Here is a 13926-nt window from a genome sequence, read left to right as displayed (position 1 = left end):
AGGGTCAAAGCTAGTCCTCAATTTCTGATCCAGGCTACTGCAACTTGCTTGACTGCAAGTGTGCTGAAAGGGTTTGAGACTGTTTGTAGTCAGATGTTAGGAGTATTGTTGCTGGTTAGGGTGGGGTCTGGCCTCTAGTAGTGATGCTGCACACTCTGAGCCAGTGCCTTCTAGTATGTTATAATTGCTTATGTATACAGAACAAAAGACCAAACCAGTTTAAGAAGAAGCTCTCGTGTAAATTGGAGGAACAAAACAAATGCAGTACAGATCGTAGGCAAATGAGATTTTTTTATACACCCCCTTGAGGGGATATAAAAGACTGATATTAGGAAATGCTGTTTGACATTATAGTCAAATTGGAGGTAATAATTAAAAAAAAATGGGGGAAATGATTTGGCAGGGATAGGCAAAGTGGGGAAGAAAGGGCTAGATCCTGGGTCTGGAGGATTGATTTCATTTGACTGTGCTGGGCCTGACCTGAGAAGAATCCAGTTACTGCTGTTGAAATCACTAGAAGCTTATGAATCCAGGCAAGTAGGTAGGTGCTGTGTGAAACCCAGAGGGTGCTGACTTGGGAGTGTTTCTAATGTATGATCTCTGTAGATACTCTTCTTTTGAACCACAGCTAGTAAAGTCCTCCTGCTTCTCTGTCTGGGCAGGAAAGGATTCCCTCCTCAGTAACGTGGCAAAAGGGTGGTGTAGGTGCGATGTGGATATAAACCTCAGCTATGTAGCCCTGCCCCGACACTGGTGGAGAGCAGGCAGAAGCAGCTGCATGCCCAGAGCACAGTGTTTCTCGAAGACATGTACCCTTGAGTTGGTCACATCCTCTGTCTCTGCTTGCAGATGTTGATGAAGAGAGCCAGATGCTTTCACTTAGTGCCTCAGCAAATGGGGTTGAAATCCACTCACTTTCCAGGGAGACTTCCCATAGGATTTACCAGGCTGTAGCAACAGGCCATTCACCTACTTAGCCCACTACAATGAGATGCAGGACATCTAGAGAAGTTGTACACTTTAATGGGAAAAACCCAACAAGCAACTAGCAGTGTGTTTACATCTGGGGTTTGTCAAGAGCCTCATGCCAGGGAGAATGTGGTGGGTTTGGAGCAGGTCTCTGGTGAGGCAGAAAGGTTGCTGCAAGAGTGAAAAGGGCTTTTCTCTGAAGCCCAAAGCAAGAGGGAATGAACTTTGCCCCCAGCAGACCTCCAGGAACTTGGAAAAATCTGTCTGCAAGTCCAGCTTTCTAGACCTTCCCTTGAAAGTATCTGATTGCAGGGTGTATGTATGCATGCATACGTGTGGGGGGCTGCTCCCCCCTTCGTACCTCCCTTTCCCATGTGCACGTGTTTTCTCTCTCCTGCAGCTCAGCCAGTACCCTCATCTGCGTGAGGAGATGGAGAGGATTGTTACTACTCACATCCGTGAGAGAGAAGGCAGGACCAAAGATCAGGTAGGGGATCAGGAGTGTGTGTGAAAAGGGAGATTGGGTGAGGTGGGGGACACCTTTGATAGTCTAAGCCTGAGCCAAGGGGTGTCTGGCTGCAGAGGGCTGATCTGGTGAACAATGTACAGGGCTCTGTCTGCCCCAACTATTAGCAGTGTCAATCACTAACGTCTGTCTTGCTCTGTCTGTGCCTCTGTTTGGCAGGTCATGCTTCTAATAGACATCGAGCTGGCTTACATGAACACAAACCATGAGGATTTCATTGGCTTTGCCAAGTAAGCACCCACATCCTATTGCCTCCTCTTCTCTGCATGTGTTTCCTGTGGTTCTGTCCTATAGCTGCTCCAGTAAATGGGCTGCAAAGGCCCTGGTGCAGATGCTGTGGTCCCAGAGTATGGTTCAGCTCTCACTATTGCTTGTTTTTCAGTGGCTCTGGATTGTAAGGCTGGGGAGGAGAATAGAGATGTGTAGAAAGGGGAGTTAGAGTATTAGGGTTGTGTCAGGGGGAAAAAAACCCAGAAGCTGTGGAGGGTTAGTGACCCAAGTGTGGTTCAGGTGGGAGTGAGAAGACGAGTAGACCAGGCTGAGAGCAGATGGAAATAGATTGGGTTATCAAGGCTTGGAAGGCAGTAATGAGGGGCATGAACTCACTGTAGCAGCTATCTGATGGGAGCAGGATTCAGGTGATCAAGGAGAGCCTGAGGGGTTTTGAATGTCTCTGCTGTTGTTTGCAGTGCTCAGCAGAGGAGCAGCCAGATGAGCAAGAAGAAGGCAGCTGGCAACCAGGTAGGCCAAGTTCCATCTCCTTCACTGCTGCAAGAAGGACATGTTTGCTACCTGGAAGCTACCAGGTGGACAGGTGCTGAGCTCGATGCAGCAGTGCTCTAAGGTTTTTTTTTACTCATCAAACTCTGTTTATACTTCAAGGATAGTGTTTAGGCTCACTGCAGTCAGGAAGAACTGAGCATATAGCAGCCATGGAGGGAGAGTGTTGTAGAGGGAAACGGATGCTTGATAATCAAGATCTGGTCTTGCTTTTCTGGTAGAAATCCCTGTTAATGTTGTGTAAATCCCTGTTTGTTCAGCCCCTTCAGTAGCTGTGCTGGCTCTTCTGCCGAGGTGAGGGGTACAGAACACTAGGTCTGAACTGTTGTCTTTTCTAGTTGTCTTTCCCATCAGTGGTATCTACTTTCTGGAAAGGGATTTCAAGAGAGTTTATGGACTCTCTTCTGGAAAACTTCACTGGAAATAGCTAAACCCTCCAAACAGGGAGATGAAGGGTGATTATAGCCATGGTTGCACTGGGTATGTATGAGAACACACCCGTGGGAGAAGACAGCGGTGGAGAAGAGGTGTTCCTTTATTCCTTCAGGAACTGTAAGGAGTGTACGTACAATTGAGAAGGGGCTAACGACACTTTCTCTCAGATTTGCAGGGGACATGACAAGGCTGTCTAGGCTAGAGGATCTTGTAGGAACAAAACCTTACAGGCAGCTTCATAGAGAATGGAAGCAAATGCTTTTGCATAGCCTTTTTAAAGGCATTCACTCCTGACATCCTTCCTCTTTATAACATGTTTGACCACCTTTCCCTGCACATGAACGTGCAGACTGTTTCAGTATTGTTGGCAGGCAGGTAGGACAGCAGGTTGGGCTGGCCAACCATCCATTTAATGGGATCACAGAGCAGCTGGAGGGATCCCCATCCTCTGCAGTATACCTTACTGAAGAGCTGAGTGTAAAAGAGCGTGAAGGGCAAACTCTGGATCTACCTGTAAAGTGCTTTGGCATTCCTGTTAGCAGACTTCATTTTGGGATGGGGGTTGCTTTTGTTAACACCTGGGGTAAAACGTTTGGTACCAGCTTCCAATTTATTTTAATTTATTTTTGAGCCTCTCTTCTCCTGCTCCAGCCTTCCTAGTAACAATCTCTCCTCTCTTTGCTCCTCTCCTGCTCTCTGCTCTGCTGCTGTTGCTATGGTTCCCCTTTGCAGGATGAGATCCTGGTGAGTAGAAGGCCACTCAGCAGGGTGTGCTAATGAACATTAATGTTGCATCTGGGAAGGCAAGAACAGGGCATAGACAAATTATTCCCTCTGCTGCTGAATGGGGAGAGGAGGGCAGCTGGCACTAGACAGAGGTGAAGCAAAACTGAGGCGAAAAGGTCGTGTGTTGAGGAAAAATTCAGAACTGCTGGTACATCTTGTAAGTGGGTGGAGATAAAAAGCGATAATCCAAGGATGTGTGGTTCTGTTTCACTGCCCCCTCCTGTCTACAGAGAGAACAGGACTATCTCGAGCTTAGCAGTAGGCATGAGATGACGATCCAATGCTTCTACGTTTACCTTTATAGGGTAAATTTACAATTAAAAGGATTGTGCATCTCTGGCAGGCTGCTCACACAGCGCAACTTGCTAACATGCAGTGCAGTCGCGTGGCTTTTCAATGCCAGGTCGTTCTCAGCAAGCCCATCCGTACAACAAGGGACACACACATGATACATGCAGATGTTTTTGGGTGTTAACAGTGCAGTAATACATATAAAAGCTAATCCCTTTATGCTGACGCATACTTGTGTTTGATTACTGCATGTATGAGGCTCTAAACCAGCATGTGGTGAACTGGAGCTCCCTAGAGGGTAATAGCCTGGCTTCTTTACAGACTACACTTAAAGGAACTTGTTTTGCCCAAAATTAATGTGACTACTCAAATACCTGGGTATGCTGAAGGCCAGGGTACTAATTCCAGATGCACCATTTTGTTCTGTTATACTTAGTGTCTCCCTTTTACTAAACTCGACTCTTTCTGGGTTGCTTGCCCGTCTCTTCTTGAACTGACTCCCCCCACCCCGAGCTGGGGGAAGCACTCCACGTGTGCAGTGTGCCCCAGGGCGTGCTGGGGCCCTGGTTTTCTCTAGGCATGGCCTTTTCTGGGTGTGTTGCTGTGATCTGGTGCCTGTAGGTTGTGCCAGTGTCCGAGGCACTCTTGATGCAGTTCTTCCTGCATCTCTTGGCAGAGGGTATAATGCACAGCACGGCCAGGTTCCTTCCTGCATCCTTTTTATCCTATTCCTGGCCCTTTTGAGGCAAAGACCTTCACTGGCCAGTTGAGTGGGGGGCTCTTCTGGCAGCAGCAGAGAGCACACTGTTCCTTGTCTTTCCATACTACTCTGTGTGTAGGGATACCCTCTGATCTTTCCTCTGTTGCCTAAGGCCAGGCTTTTAGGGCCCTTGTTAATGGTCACTGCTTCTACCCCCTTAGGTCATCCGAAAGGGCTGGCTCACCATCAACAACATTGGCATCATGAAGGGTGGCTCCAAGGAGTATTGGTTTGTCCTGACAGCAGAGAACCTCTCCTGGTACAAGGATGATGAGGTGAGTAGCTCAACTCTGTGACTTGAGTCTTGGGCATCTGATGAGGATAAAGCCTTCAGTTCACTGCGTGTTACAGATGTATCTTCTGAGTAGTCTGCAACTTGTGACACAAGCTGAAACTATCCTTGGGCTGGGCTCCCTGTGGTCTCAGCACTGCTGAGCACTTCTGAATTGATGTGAATGTGGCTTTTTTTGATGCAGAAAGAGTAATATCTATGCTTGAAGCCCTGGCTTAGCAGAAGACTGACAGACACTTGAAATGAATTTGACCTTTATTTTTCTTGCTGTGGCAGCTGTGATCCAGGGTGTGATGGGTTAGTTCCAAGATTTGAACTCTTTGGTGTTTGTGGGGCAGCCATGATGAGTTTCCTGAAGGAGCGTGGCAGAGGTTTTCCTGCATCTCTCCTCATCACAAGAAAAAAGCTCTGTCCTTTCTGAGCATAGCAACAGGAGCTGGGGATGTGAAGCTGCAGCTCAGGTGCTGGCTCCTTCTGACTTTGAGTAAATTACTTAACCTTTCTGAGATCCAGCTGTTAAACCTGCAAAGCAGGAGTGTCTTTTTTATAATGTTTCTATATTGAACATGCCAGTTAATGCATTATTTGTAAAATTGTTTGAATTGTGAATGGTTGGAGTACTGCTGATCAAAGCTACAGTGATGTGTGGTGTATCTGATAGGAACACGGACCGACTCTGTAGAGTTGCTTGAAAATCTTCAATACTGGGAATTCTGGCAATGTGCTGTGGTGTCTTTCTGCTTCAGTGGGAAAGGATATAAATGGACAGAATTGTCCCAGCTGAAATAAACATTGTCAACAATGTGTTGCTTCCTGTGCAAGACAAAGGTAGATGATTGTCTTTTCTGATTACTTTGAAAAGAGAAAGACTAGCTGGATGGCTCTGGTAAGGACGTGATCAAAAGGGTCAGCCCCACTCAGTGTGCTGGGGGATGAACAATGCCTGCAATGATGTAGTCGTGCGTTCTGAGTTGATCGGAGTTTCTGACTGCAAATGAAGAACCTGCTCTGCCTCTCCCTGTGGTTTGTGTCCCTCGGGTGTCCTGAGGCACACTGTAGTGTGTGGGGGAGCTGCAGCTAGGCCTGGCTGCTTGTCTAGCTCATATCAGTGGGCCTGTTTCATTCTCAGCAGGTGGAAATGATGACAAATAAGGTAATGAATCAGCCTCTAAATATCGCTTTCTGCATGGAGACTGCTGCTATGGATGAGCAGGCAGCAATTTCCGAATTAAAGAACCAGGTGTTGAAATGTCTTCTGCTAAATCAGTGTCTCTGCTGTAAGACCCCTGCCCTTTGTAGTCAGAGTTGCTTGGGGAGGCTTCGCTTCCCTCTAGGTCGCATATGCAGGTCAAGTGGTTATAAACACCGAGTAGTTTAATCAAAGCCAGCTGCTACATCTGTATTAGAGAGATGCTCAGAACTCCCTGTTCTTCCCCGGGGAGTGGGAGGGAGGGAGGGCTGCAGTGGGGATGTGTAAACTGTTGATAGATTCCAGTTGTCTGAGATGGGGATTGGGCCTCCCTTCCCTCTGGAGGGAGGGCAGCCTTGGGGGTCAGTAACAACTGGAGGTCTGCACAGTGTCCCTTCTGCATAGCAAGAGGTAGAGCTGCCTAATGAAAACAGTTCCCTGCCAGCCTTGGTCCCTTAAACACAGGAGAAACCAGTGCTGGTGAGGTCTGAGCCGCCTCTGAGAAAGGCGCCTTTGTCTTCAAATGAGTGGGAGCAGGGGGGAAAGGGAAGTATGTTTTTATTTGCATCCTTCCCAAGTTCAACTCCTTGATCACTGGCTGTTGTGAGGGAGAAAGGAAGCAATGTCCACCTGGACTCCATGGTTGAGTCAGGATAAAAGTTGGTGCATTTGAGGGGCAGCTTGGAGAGCCTTGAGTATGGGGATTCCCATCCCAAACCTCAGTCCTGCATGGAACTGGCTCCATCCCAAAGAGCTGTCTGCAGCGCGTGATCCTCTGTCAGACAGGGTTATCTTTGCATGTCTGTCCCGGAGCTCTCTTCCTCCACCAATTCAGGAGGACTCGGGTCTTCTACAGCTCCTGAAATGTTCTCATAATGTTTTTTAAAGGCTGTACACCATGATCTTCCTTCACTTAAGCTCTGGGAGGCTTTGTCTGCCCCACCCCGCACTTCTGTGGGCTCTCTTGTCCCAGTTCCCCTGTGCTCTGGCAGCTTTCCAGAGGGAGCTGAATCCATCTTGTGTGGATAGAAGTGGTGGTGGCAGAGCTGTGGGTGATGATGAGGGAAGGAGCTGGGTGAGAAGGTGTGCGGTGGGGCGAGGGTGAAGGCTAGGCTAGCACCTCTGGAGCTGGGAGGAGGGGGAGCACAGCCTTTCCCTGCCCTGTTTTGCGAGCCAGGACCCAGAGTCTGCGGAATGAAGACATCTGGACCCCATTAGTGAAATACCAATCTTTCTGCAGTGCTGGCTTGTTTTTCCTCTGCCTCTGAAGAGCGGAACTGAAACTTAAAATGTCTTAAAGGGCCCAGCATTACATGGTAGCAGTGATATATGGCTGTTGATGCTCTGGAGGGACCTGAAGGAGTGTGGTGGGGAATGGGAGGGGAAGGAAAGAGCAGGCCAGGCGGGGGTGGAAAGTTGGCTCCCCACTCTGCCTTGCTGCCAAGAGCATGTGTGTGTGCTCCTGGGCTCTCTGTTTTTCTTCCTGTCTCCTTTCAATGAGTCAAACACTGGCCCCATGGAGAGCGGCCCCACAGAAAGCTGGCCTCCCAAGACCTGGAGACCCTCCTGAGGTACTCGCACCTCCTGAACCCTGTGGGATTATGCTGCAGGCCAGCGGTGGGAGGGAGAGGTGGGGAGGAGCCGGCTCTGGCTGCTGGCAACGTCGAGTGAGATTTCCTCGCTCAGGGAGGCCACAGCGTCCCCAGGGCTCGAGCAGCAGCACAGCACGCTGGCTGGCTGCTCGGCAAGCACCATGGTAGACACAATACAAGAACTTGATTCAAATAGTTCTTCTGCCTGAATCCCTTATGAAATGCACAGTGCCCACTTCTCTGCAGGGCTTTCCTGCCTGCTGGAAAAGAGGGCCTGTGAGCTGGGCTGGAGCTGCTGGCGATGGGCACCTTGTAGGCAAGACGCAATGAGCACTGTGCTCAGTGGTTCCTGTTAGGAAAGCTCAGTGCCTGCTGGGGGGGACCCCCGCGCTCCCCGCTCTGCGGGGGGGACTTTCTGCTGGAGCACCGTGACTGTGTGCCACTGCGTGCCGGAGCGTTTGCCCAGCTGGGTAGATGGATATATCTGCTGTTTCCTTTGGGAATTGTTGTAAATGTGCAATACAGATGGGACCTTCTGTCCTTACTCAGGTAAATCATGTACTAGAAATCTGGGGCTTGTAAGAACAGGTGGCTACGTGGGAAGGATATGGCCTTATCCGCTTGTGTGAAAGCGTACGTGTGTCGCATGCAGTGTCAGTGCATGTGAGCCCTGGGTGTGTACAGGAGGGGTGGGCGCAGAGTTTTAGGTACTCTCAGGTGTGTGGGGGGTGCTTTGTATTCTTTGTGCATCCTGTTGGTTCCTGCTGCGTCACTTGTGCTTGAGCTCTTTCTCTATCTTCACGCCTTCTCTTTTGCTTGATTTACAAAGGTATTCTCTTCTGTCCTGGGGAAGATGAGACTCTACTGACAATCGCTAGATAGCTGCGTATTCTGTACCTGTCAATGTCTTGTACCCAATTCTAGTTTAAAAATATTACATTGATCAATACTGAGATTGTTCCCCCACTGCACACGCATGCACTCCTCCCTGCTCCCCCCACTGCCCCCCAACAGTCCGTGTCCTTGAGGCCCAGCTCAGCTGGTAGAAATCCTTTTATCTTTGATGCCCACAGGTCATCAGAAACTTGCTGTGATGGGTCAGGCTGCAGCCAGGTTTTTGCATCCAGCTTGTTTAAAGTCCATAGGAGCAGGTCTGCTCTGAGGTTCTTCCTCTCCTGTTTCACACTGCTCTCAGGTGCTCCCTGGAACATGTTCCTCCTCTTTGCATCCTCTGTGGAGCTCTTTCATTCATTCACTCATCTTTTTTTCACAAGTGCATGTTTTCTCATGGATAATATCTTGGTCTTAATCAGTTCTCATTTATGCTTTCACTCACTGTTTCTCTTCTTTCTTTTCCAGACAAACCTCAAAGCAAACACAACTTCCAGAGCATCCAAACCTCCAACTTTCAATCCTTTGTGGATTTTTCTTTATATTAATGACCAGCATTCTTTACGATGTGAAATCCCCTTTCTCTGCTTGATCCTGCCTTCTCAGGTAGCAAAGCACGGTGCAGTTGTAACTCTGCCAGGCCCATGTGTCCATCTCTGCATTTTATGGCAGAGTTTAGCATGTGAAACACAAGCCATCCTAAACACAGCTACCTCTGGGACAAGCGCGTGAAGCTGAAAGAAATAAGAAGGGGATGAGAGAGATGGAAGAGGAATAAGAGGGTTGTGAGTAGGCTGGTGAACAGGCAGGTAAAAGTGACCATCAAGCATGGCTCCAAAGGGTTATAGCCTCCCAGGCTGAGGGATGAGTGACCTTTGCATGCAGCTGTCCCCGCAGCCCACCCTCTCCAAGCATGTCCCTCTGCCGTGCAGGTGTTGCCGTCCCCGTGCGGCACTGGCAGTGTGTGGTGTATCCCAGCACAGCCTAACCAATGTGCAGACTACTGTACAATCTCGTAGTCCTGAACAGGTAGTCTGAACACTGGGCAGACGGAGTGGAGCCTCTGCGAGCTGCTCTCCGGCGATCAGCAGCTCATTAGTCCTTTCCCCTCCCTGCTGTTGGGATGGGGTTTTGGGGGTAGAGATGGGGTGAAAGAAAGTCCAAGTCCTGATTGAAGAAACATCCTTCTCTGGCAGCTGGGAAGAAATGTTGCTCTCTGCATGTTTCCGATTTGGAGCAAGCTTCTTCCTCTTCCAGTGCTGGTGTCAGGCTGGTACCTGGTTTCCACCTGGAGTATGCTGCACCTTTTTAGAAAGAAGCAGAAAAAAAAAAAATCAATTACTGCAGTTTGAGGAGGAAATGCTGTGAAGTTTTGGCTGTCACCCAGGTGTGCAGAACTTGTTGCTTCATTCAACTCCTCTTCTTCCCTGTGGAGCTGTGTGGGAGGATTCCCAGGCCCATGCACCCTCGCCTCCTTCTGCCCAGCTCTGTCCTGTCGATCAGCCCTTTACCTGGGGTCCAGGGCAAAGCTCAAACATGACCAGCCTTTGCTCCAGAGTCCTCAAAAGGGTCCTTGGACCTGCCTTGGCTGGTTGCCTTTGCAGCTCACCTCTGGCTACTGCAGGGGCAATCCGCACCCCCTCTGTTTTCTCCCCCCACTATGTCTGGCATTGCTGAGCCTCCCTCCCTCCCTCTTCTGGTTTTTGCTCCGTCCCTTCTTGCTTCCCTTCTGTCCTTCTGCCTCAATTGACGTGGCAGTGGAAAGCTAACTAGACTCGAGGGAGGAGCTTGCTGGCTGCTGGGAAGGCCGGAGGTTGGCAGGAAGTGAGCGGGCTGACGGATGGGGTTGGCGGGGGGAAAGGAAGGTTCCCTACCCCGCATGGAGACTGGAGGAATGCTGTTGCTTTCTGTGGCGCTTGGCTCCCGTGTAACGATTCCAGATGTTAGCCCCAGCCCGCGCGGTTTGCTCCCTCTCTCCCTGGTGCTGCAGGGATAAAGAGGGCTTTATGTTCACTGCACGTCTCCTTGCCAGCAGCCCCTTCTCTCGTGTGCACGCTGGTTAAGATTTGTGGTCAAAAACAGGAATACCCAGAACTCCCACTTTGGCTCTAACCGTGCACTGGGGAAGGATAACGAGCCCTCTCCTTTTCCTGGAGGTGTGCGACGCTTCGGTGTGTGTTGCACTTTGCCTCATCAAAGCAAGTCATACTCAGGGACGGTTCATGGCTGCCCCGGCGCAGGGACGGGCGTGGGTGGAAAGGTGTGCTTGTCCTTTGCGAAGGCTGGTGGGCATCGCTGTGGCCTTAGGTTGTGACAGCGGAGTTGTGGGCACTGTAGCCTCTCGTAAGCTACTCAGTTTTTGCCTGTGCTTTCTCATACACGCTCTGTTCCTAGGGCTGCACTTGGCTGCGTGTTTAAATCTGCACATTATTTCAGCTGATGTAAAAATCTTTACTTTTGTGCAGGTGAGTTGGTTACCATTGCTGTGCTTACGGAGCCACCAGGAATGGTTGTGATTAATCCCATGAGCCCAGGCCTAGTGTCTACAGAGCTTTTGAACTAAATCAGCTTAAAATCTTAGGATGTGTTGTTTAAATTAAACCAATGCAGCTTTCTGATGTAAACAAGCCATTACAGCTGCGTTGCAGCTTGGAGTGGTGATCGCAGTGTCCAGTAAATTGTGCTCTGAGGGTAAAAGTTAAGTGATACAGGTGGGCTGTGTTTTGGAAAGATGTTCTGGAGATGCATGTGTGTTTTGGGGTGACCAGGGCTCGTCTAATGTTCATTTTCTTTGCAAAGACAAGAAGCAGAAAGAGGTTGGTAATGTCTTGTTTGGGGGGGTGGAGTCGTGGTTCAACTTAAAATACCCAGCTAACTTACTTTCAAATACTCCAGACTTTTTCAGGGACTTCTTCCTAATAATAATCTTGTAGTGTGCATGTGTTCATCCAGTGTGTTTATTAACAATTATGATGTTAATGTTTTTTCATTTGAGTAGAGCTTTGTTACAGGAGTTCCCAAATGCTGTGCATGTGTTTAACACAAAGGATTTGACCGAAACTCCACTCATCTCTGGGGCAGGTTTGTTTACCCACAGCGCTTTACGTCTTACAAGAAGGAAAGGAGATTAAGAGGTTTAAGCAAGATGAATTTCTCCTAATTTCACACGGCCACCAATTAAAACAATGGCAATGCTCTTTCTCCCATATCCACAGACCCTTGTCTGTGTTCAAAAGGAGGTGTTTGTCATAACAGCTACAGGGAAACCTTTAATTAGTTTATTTGTGCTCCAAATGCAAACTGAGACCTAATAATTCTGCCAATTACTTTCTTGTACTGCGAGTGCCAATTTCCAACCGTAGGGGAGCCCACACATGCATCTGTCAGCTTCATTTCACATGTATCCAAGAATAAGGAAATTCAACTTGCTGTTGAGGCAGTTCAGTTGGATGGAGGAAATGCTCTGAGTCAGGCTGGCTTGCTGCCTGCTGAATTTTGGGAACTTCTTGTAGGTTATTACCTACAGGATAACAACAAATACTTCAGCTGATAGAGCAACCCATTGCTGTCTCTGGCCAACACCAATCTGTAGAATTTAACCACAACAAGGAGGTGTGTAGCCACAATAAGGACGTTGCAACATCAGGCTGCAACTGCAGCATCCCTTTTTTTCCCCTCCAGCTATTGTGCTTCGCACCCCACAGTTGGAATGGCTGGTCTCCTTCCTGGCCATGTGTATTTTCTTTCTTTGGTAGATGCAAAGTACAGAGCCATATGGCTGTATCTGCACTATGCTGGGGGCGGGGGAGTAATCCTCTGGCACTTATCCTGCCTGTGCGAGTAGCTTGCAGTCATCTCTTTCTCCATGCAAGCGGCGTGACTCCCGTTGGGAGCAGCAGTCTCTAGCCCTGTGCCTGCAGCATTCCCTAGCCAACATGGAGCATCCATGTTTTGTTCTGTACAGCCAGTCTGAGTGCTTCTGCCGCTCGCTATCTCTCCTTGGCTTGGCTCTACAGATGAACTCGCAGCCAGTGTGCACGTTTTACATAACATATACTCTGCTGCTGAGAGTTTTGCCAGATTTTTTTTCTTATAGAGAGAGGAGATATCTTATGAGCAACACAAGCCTCTTGGGATCCAACTGAGGACTTTGAATATAGTATTTCACAAACTGCTTTCCCATTTCGATGTGTGCTGGCTCTTCCTTCTCTTCCCCCCTCCTCCAAGTCTGGAAAGCTAGAGAGAGAAGCCCTTTTCCCCTCTTGGCCAGGATGCTCTTCAGCCATAGCACATACTGCCAGATTGCTAACATATGGGCAGCGGGCTCAGCCAAAGTTTTGAGAGGCTCAGCCTTTGGCAGCTCATTCCCCACTTTCCTGTCTCTACATTCAGGAAATGAAGTCAGAGTGTTGATATAGAACAGGCTGGGTTGAAAACTGAGAAGCTGGAAAGGCTGAAGTGGGGGGACCGGGAGGGGGGAAGCGTGGGGAGATGGGGAGGGTCAGGGGCTCCTTGCAGCGCGCATTGCCCTGCGGCATGTGTGGGTTGGGGGTTTCTTGCCTTGTGCCAGTGTCCTCCATCTGATTGCTCTTGCTACTTCAGAGTCAGAGGGCTGATATTTTATGCTGGCAGACAAACATGTGTCTTTCCTCTGGTGTGTGGAAAGATCAGCATGCAGAGATAATGTTGTCTTGATCACGTGGCAGCATTTATGCAAGAGCTTGGAAGGGGTGAAAGTAGAAACTCTGGCAAAGAGCATGTATTTCCATGTCTGGGACATGGGATTCCCTTACCTTTTGACTTTTTTTTCCTGGAGAATTACTCCATTGCTAAATTTCTATGGAATGATGTGGTTCTAATGCAGCATGATTTTTCTCAGACAGCTTTAACATCAGTTATTTTTTTACTAGCCCAGAGACTCTGTGGGATGCATGCAGGGAGTTCCAGTTAAGTGAGACTGCAGTGGCGTTGGTCTGTCTTGCCCTAGGGACTTAGCAGTTGGTGTACTTCACTGCTAGGTCACTAGTTCAACCTAAACCAGTGTAATAATAACCCAAAGTAATAGAAAGCTGGAAGCCGTTTGTGGCTTACAGAACCTGAAGTGGTCTGTGTGGCTCTGAGACCAGTACCTGGCTGACAAATGTCCCATCACAAAAATGCCTGCCCACCTCTAATCTAGACTGATCAGCAATATTAAAAAATCCAGGGAAACTTGCTTGGAAGAGCTCTCCTGCTTTCATAGCCTGGCATCTTTCAGAGAGAATAGAGAGTCTGGCAGCTACTCGGGTGATCTATTTTCGAGATGCTGGCTTCTGGGATATTCTTGTTGCATAAATTTTGTAATGGACTGGTATTGTTTGATCTTTGGGGTATGTCTGAACTGTCTGGTATCCTTAGCAAGGTCAAATCAATTTA

General features: G+C 48.8%; 1 protein-coding gene across 10 annotated transcripts in view; it reads left to right on the top strand.

The window, feature by feature from the left end:
- The window catches only part of DNM1 (dynamin 1), a 67612-nt gene that overhangs the window by 38107 nt on the left and 15579 nt on the right, over window positions 1-13926 (top strand). For 6 of the 10 annotated variants that reach the window (XM_068413678.1, XM_068413677.1, XM_068413675.1 and 3 more), the window contains exons 11-15: window positions 1370-1456; window positions 1655-1725; window positions 2185-2236; window positions 3443-3454; window positions 4709-4822. In XM_068413678.1, the coding sequence (XP_068269779.1) occupies window positions 1370-1456; window positions 1655-1725; window positions 2185-2236; window positions 3443-3454; window positions 4709-4822 (336 nt within the window). Of the gene's footprint in view, window positions 1-1369; window positions 1457-1654; window positions 1726-2184; window positions 2237-3442; window positions 3455-4708; window positions 4823-8979; window positions 9326-10905; window positions 10977-13926 lie in introns of those variants that run through there. The other 4 variants (XM_068413684.1, XM_068413679.1, XR_011049339.1 and 1 more) reach the window with 3 other exon arrangements.

This window comes from Nyctibius grandis, chromosome 16 (genome assembly GCF_013368605.1).
Source record: "Nyctibius grandis isolate bNycGra1 chromosome 16, bNycGra1.pri, whole genome shotgun sequence".
In the NCBI taxonomy this organism is placed as follows: domain Eukaryota; kingdom Metazoa; phylum Chordata; class Aves; order Nyctibiiformes; family Nyctibiidae; genus Nyctibius; species Nyctibius grandis.
The sequence above is the reverse complement of the archived record's forward strand: the minus strand, read 5'-3'. Positions and strand labels throughout refer to the sequence as shown.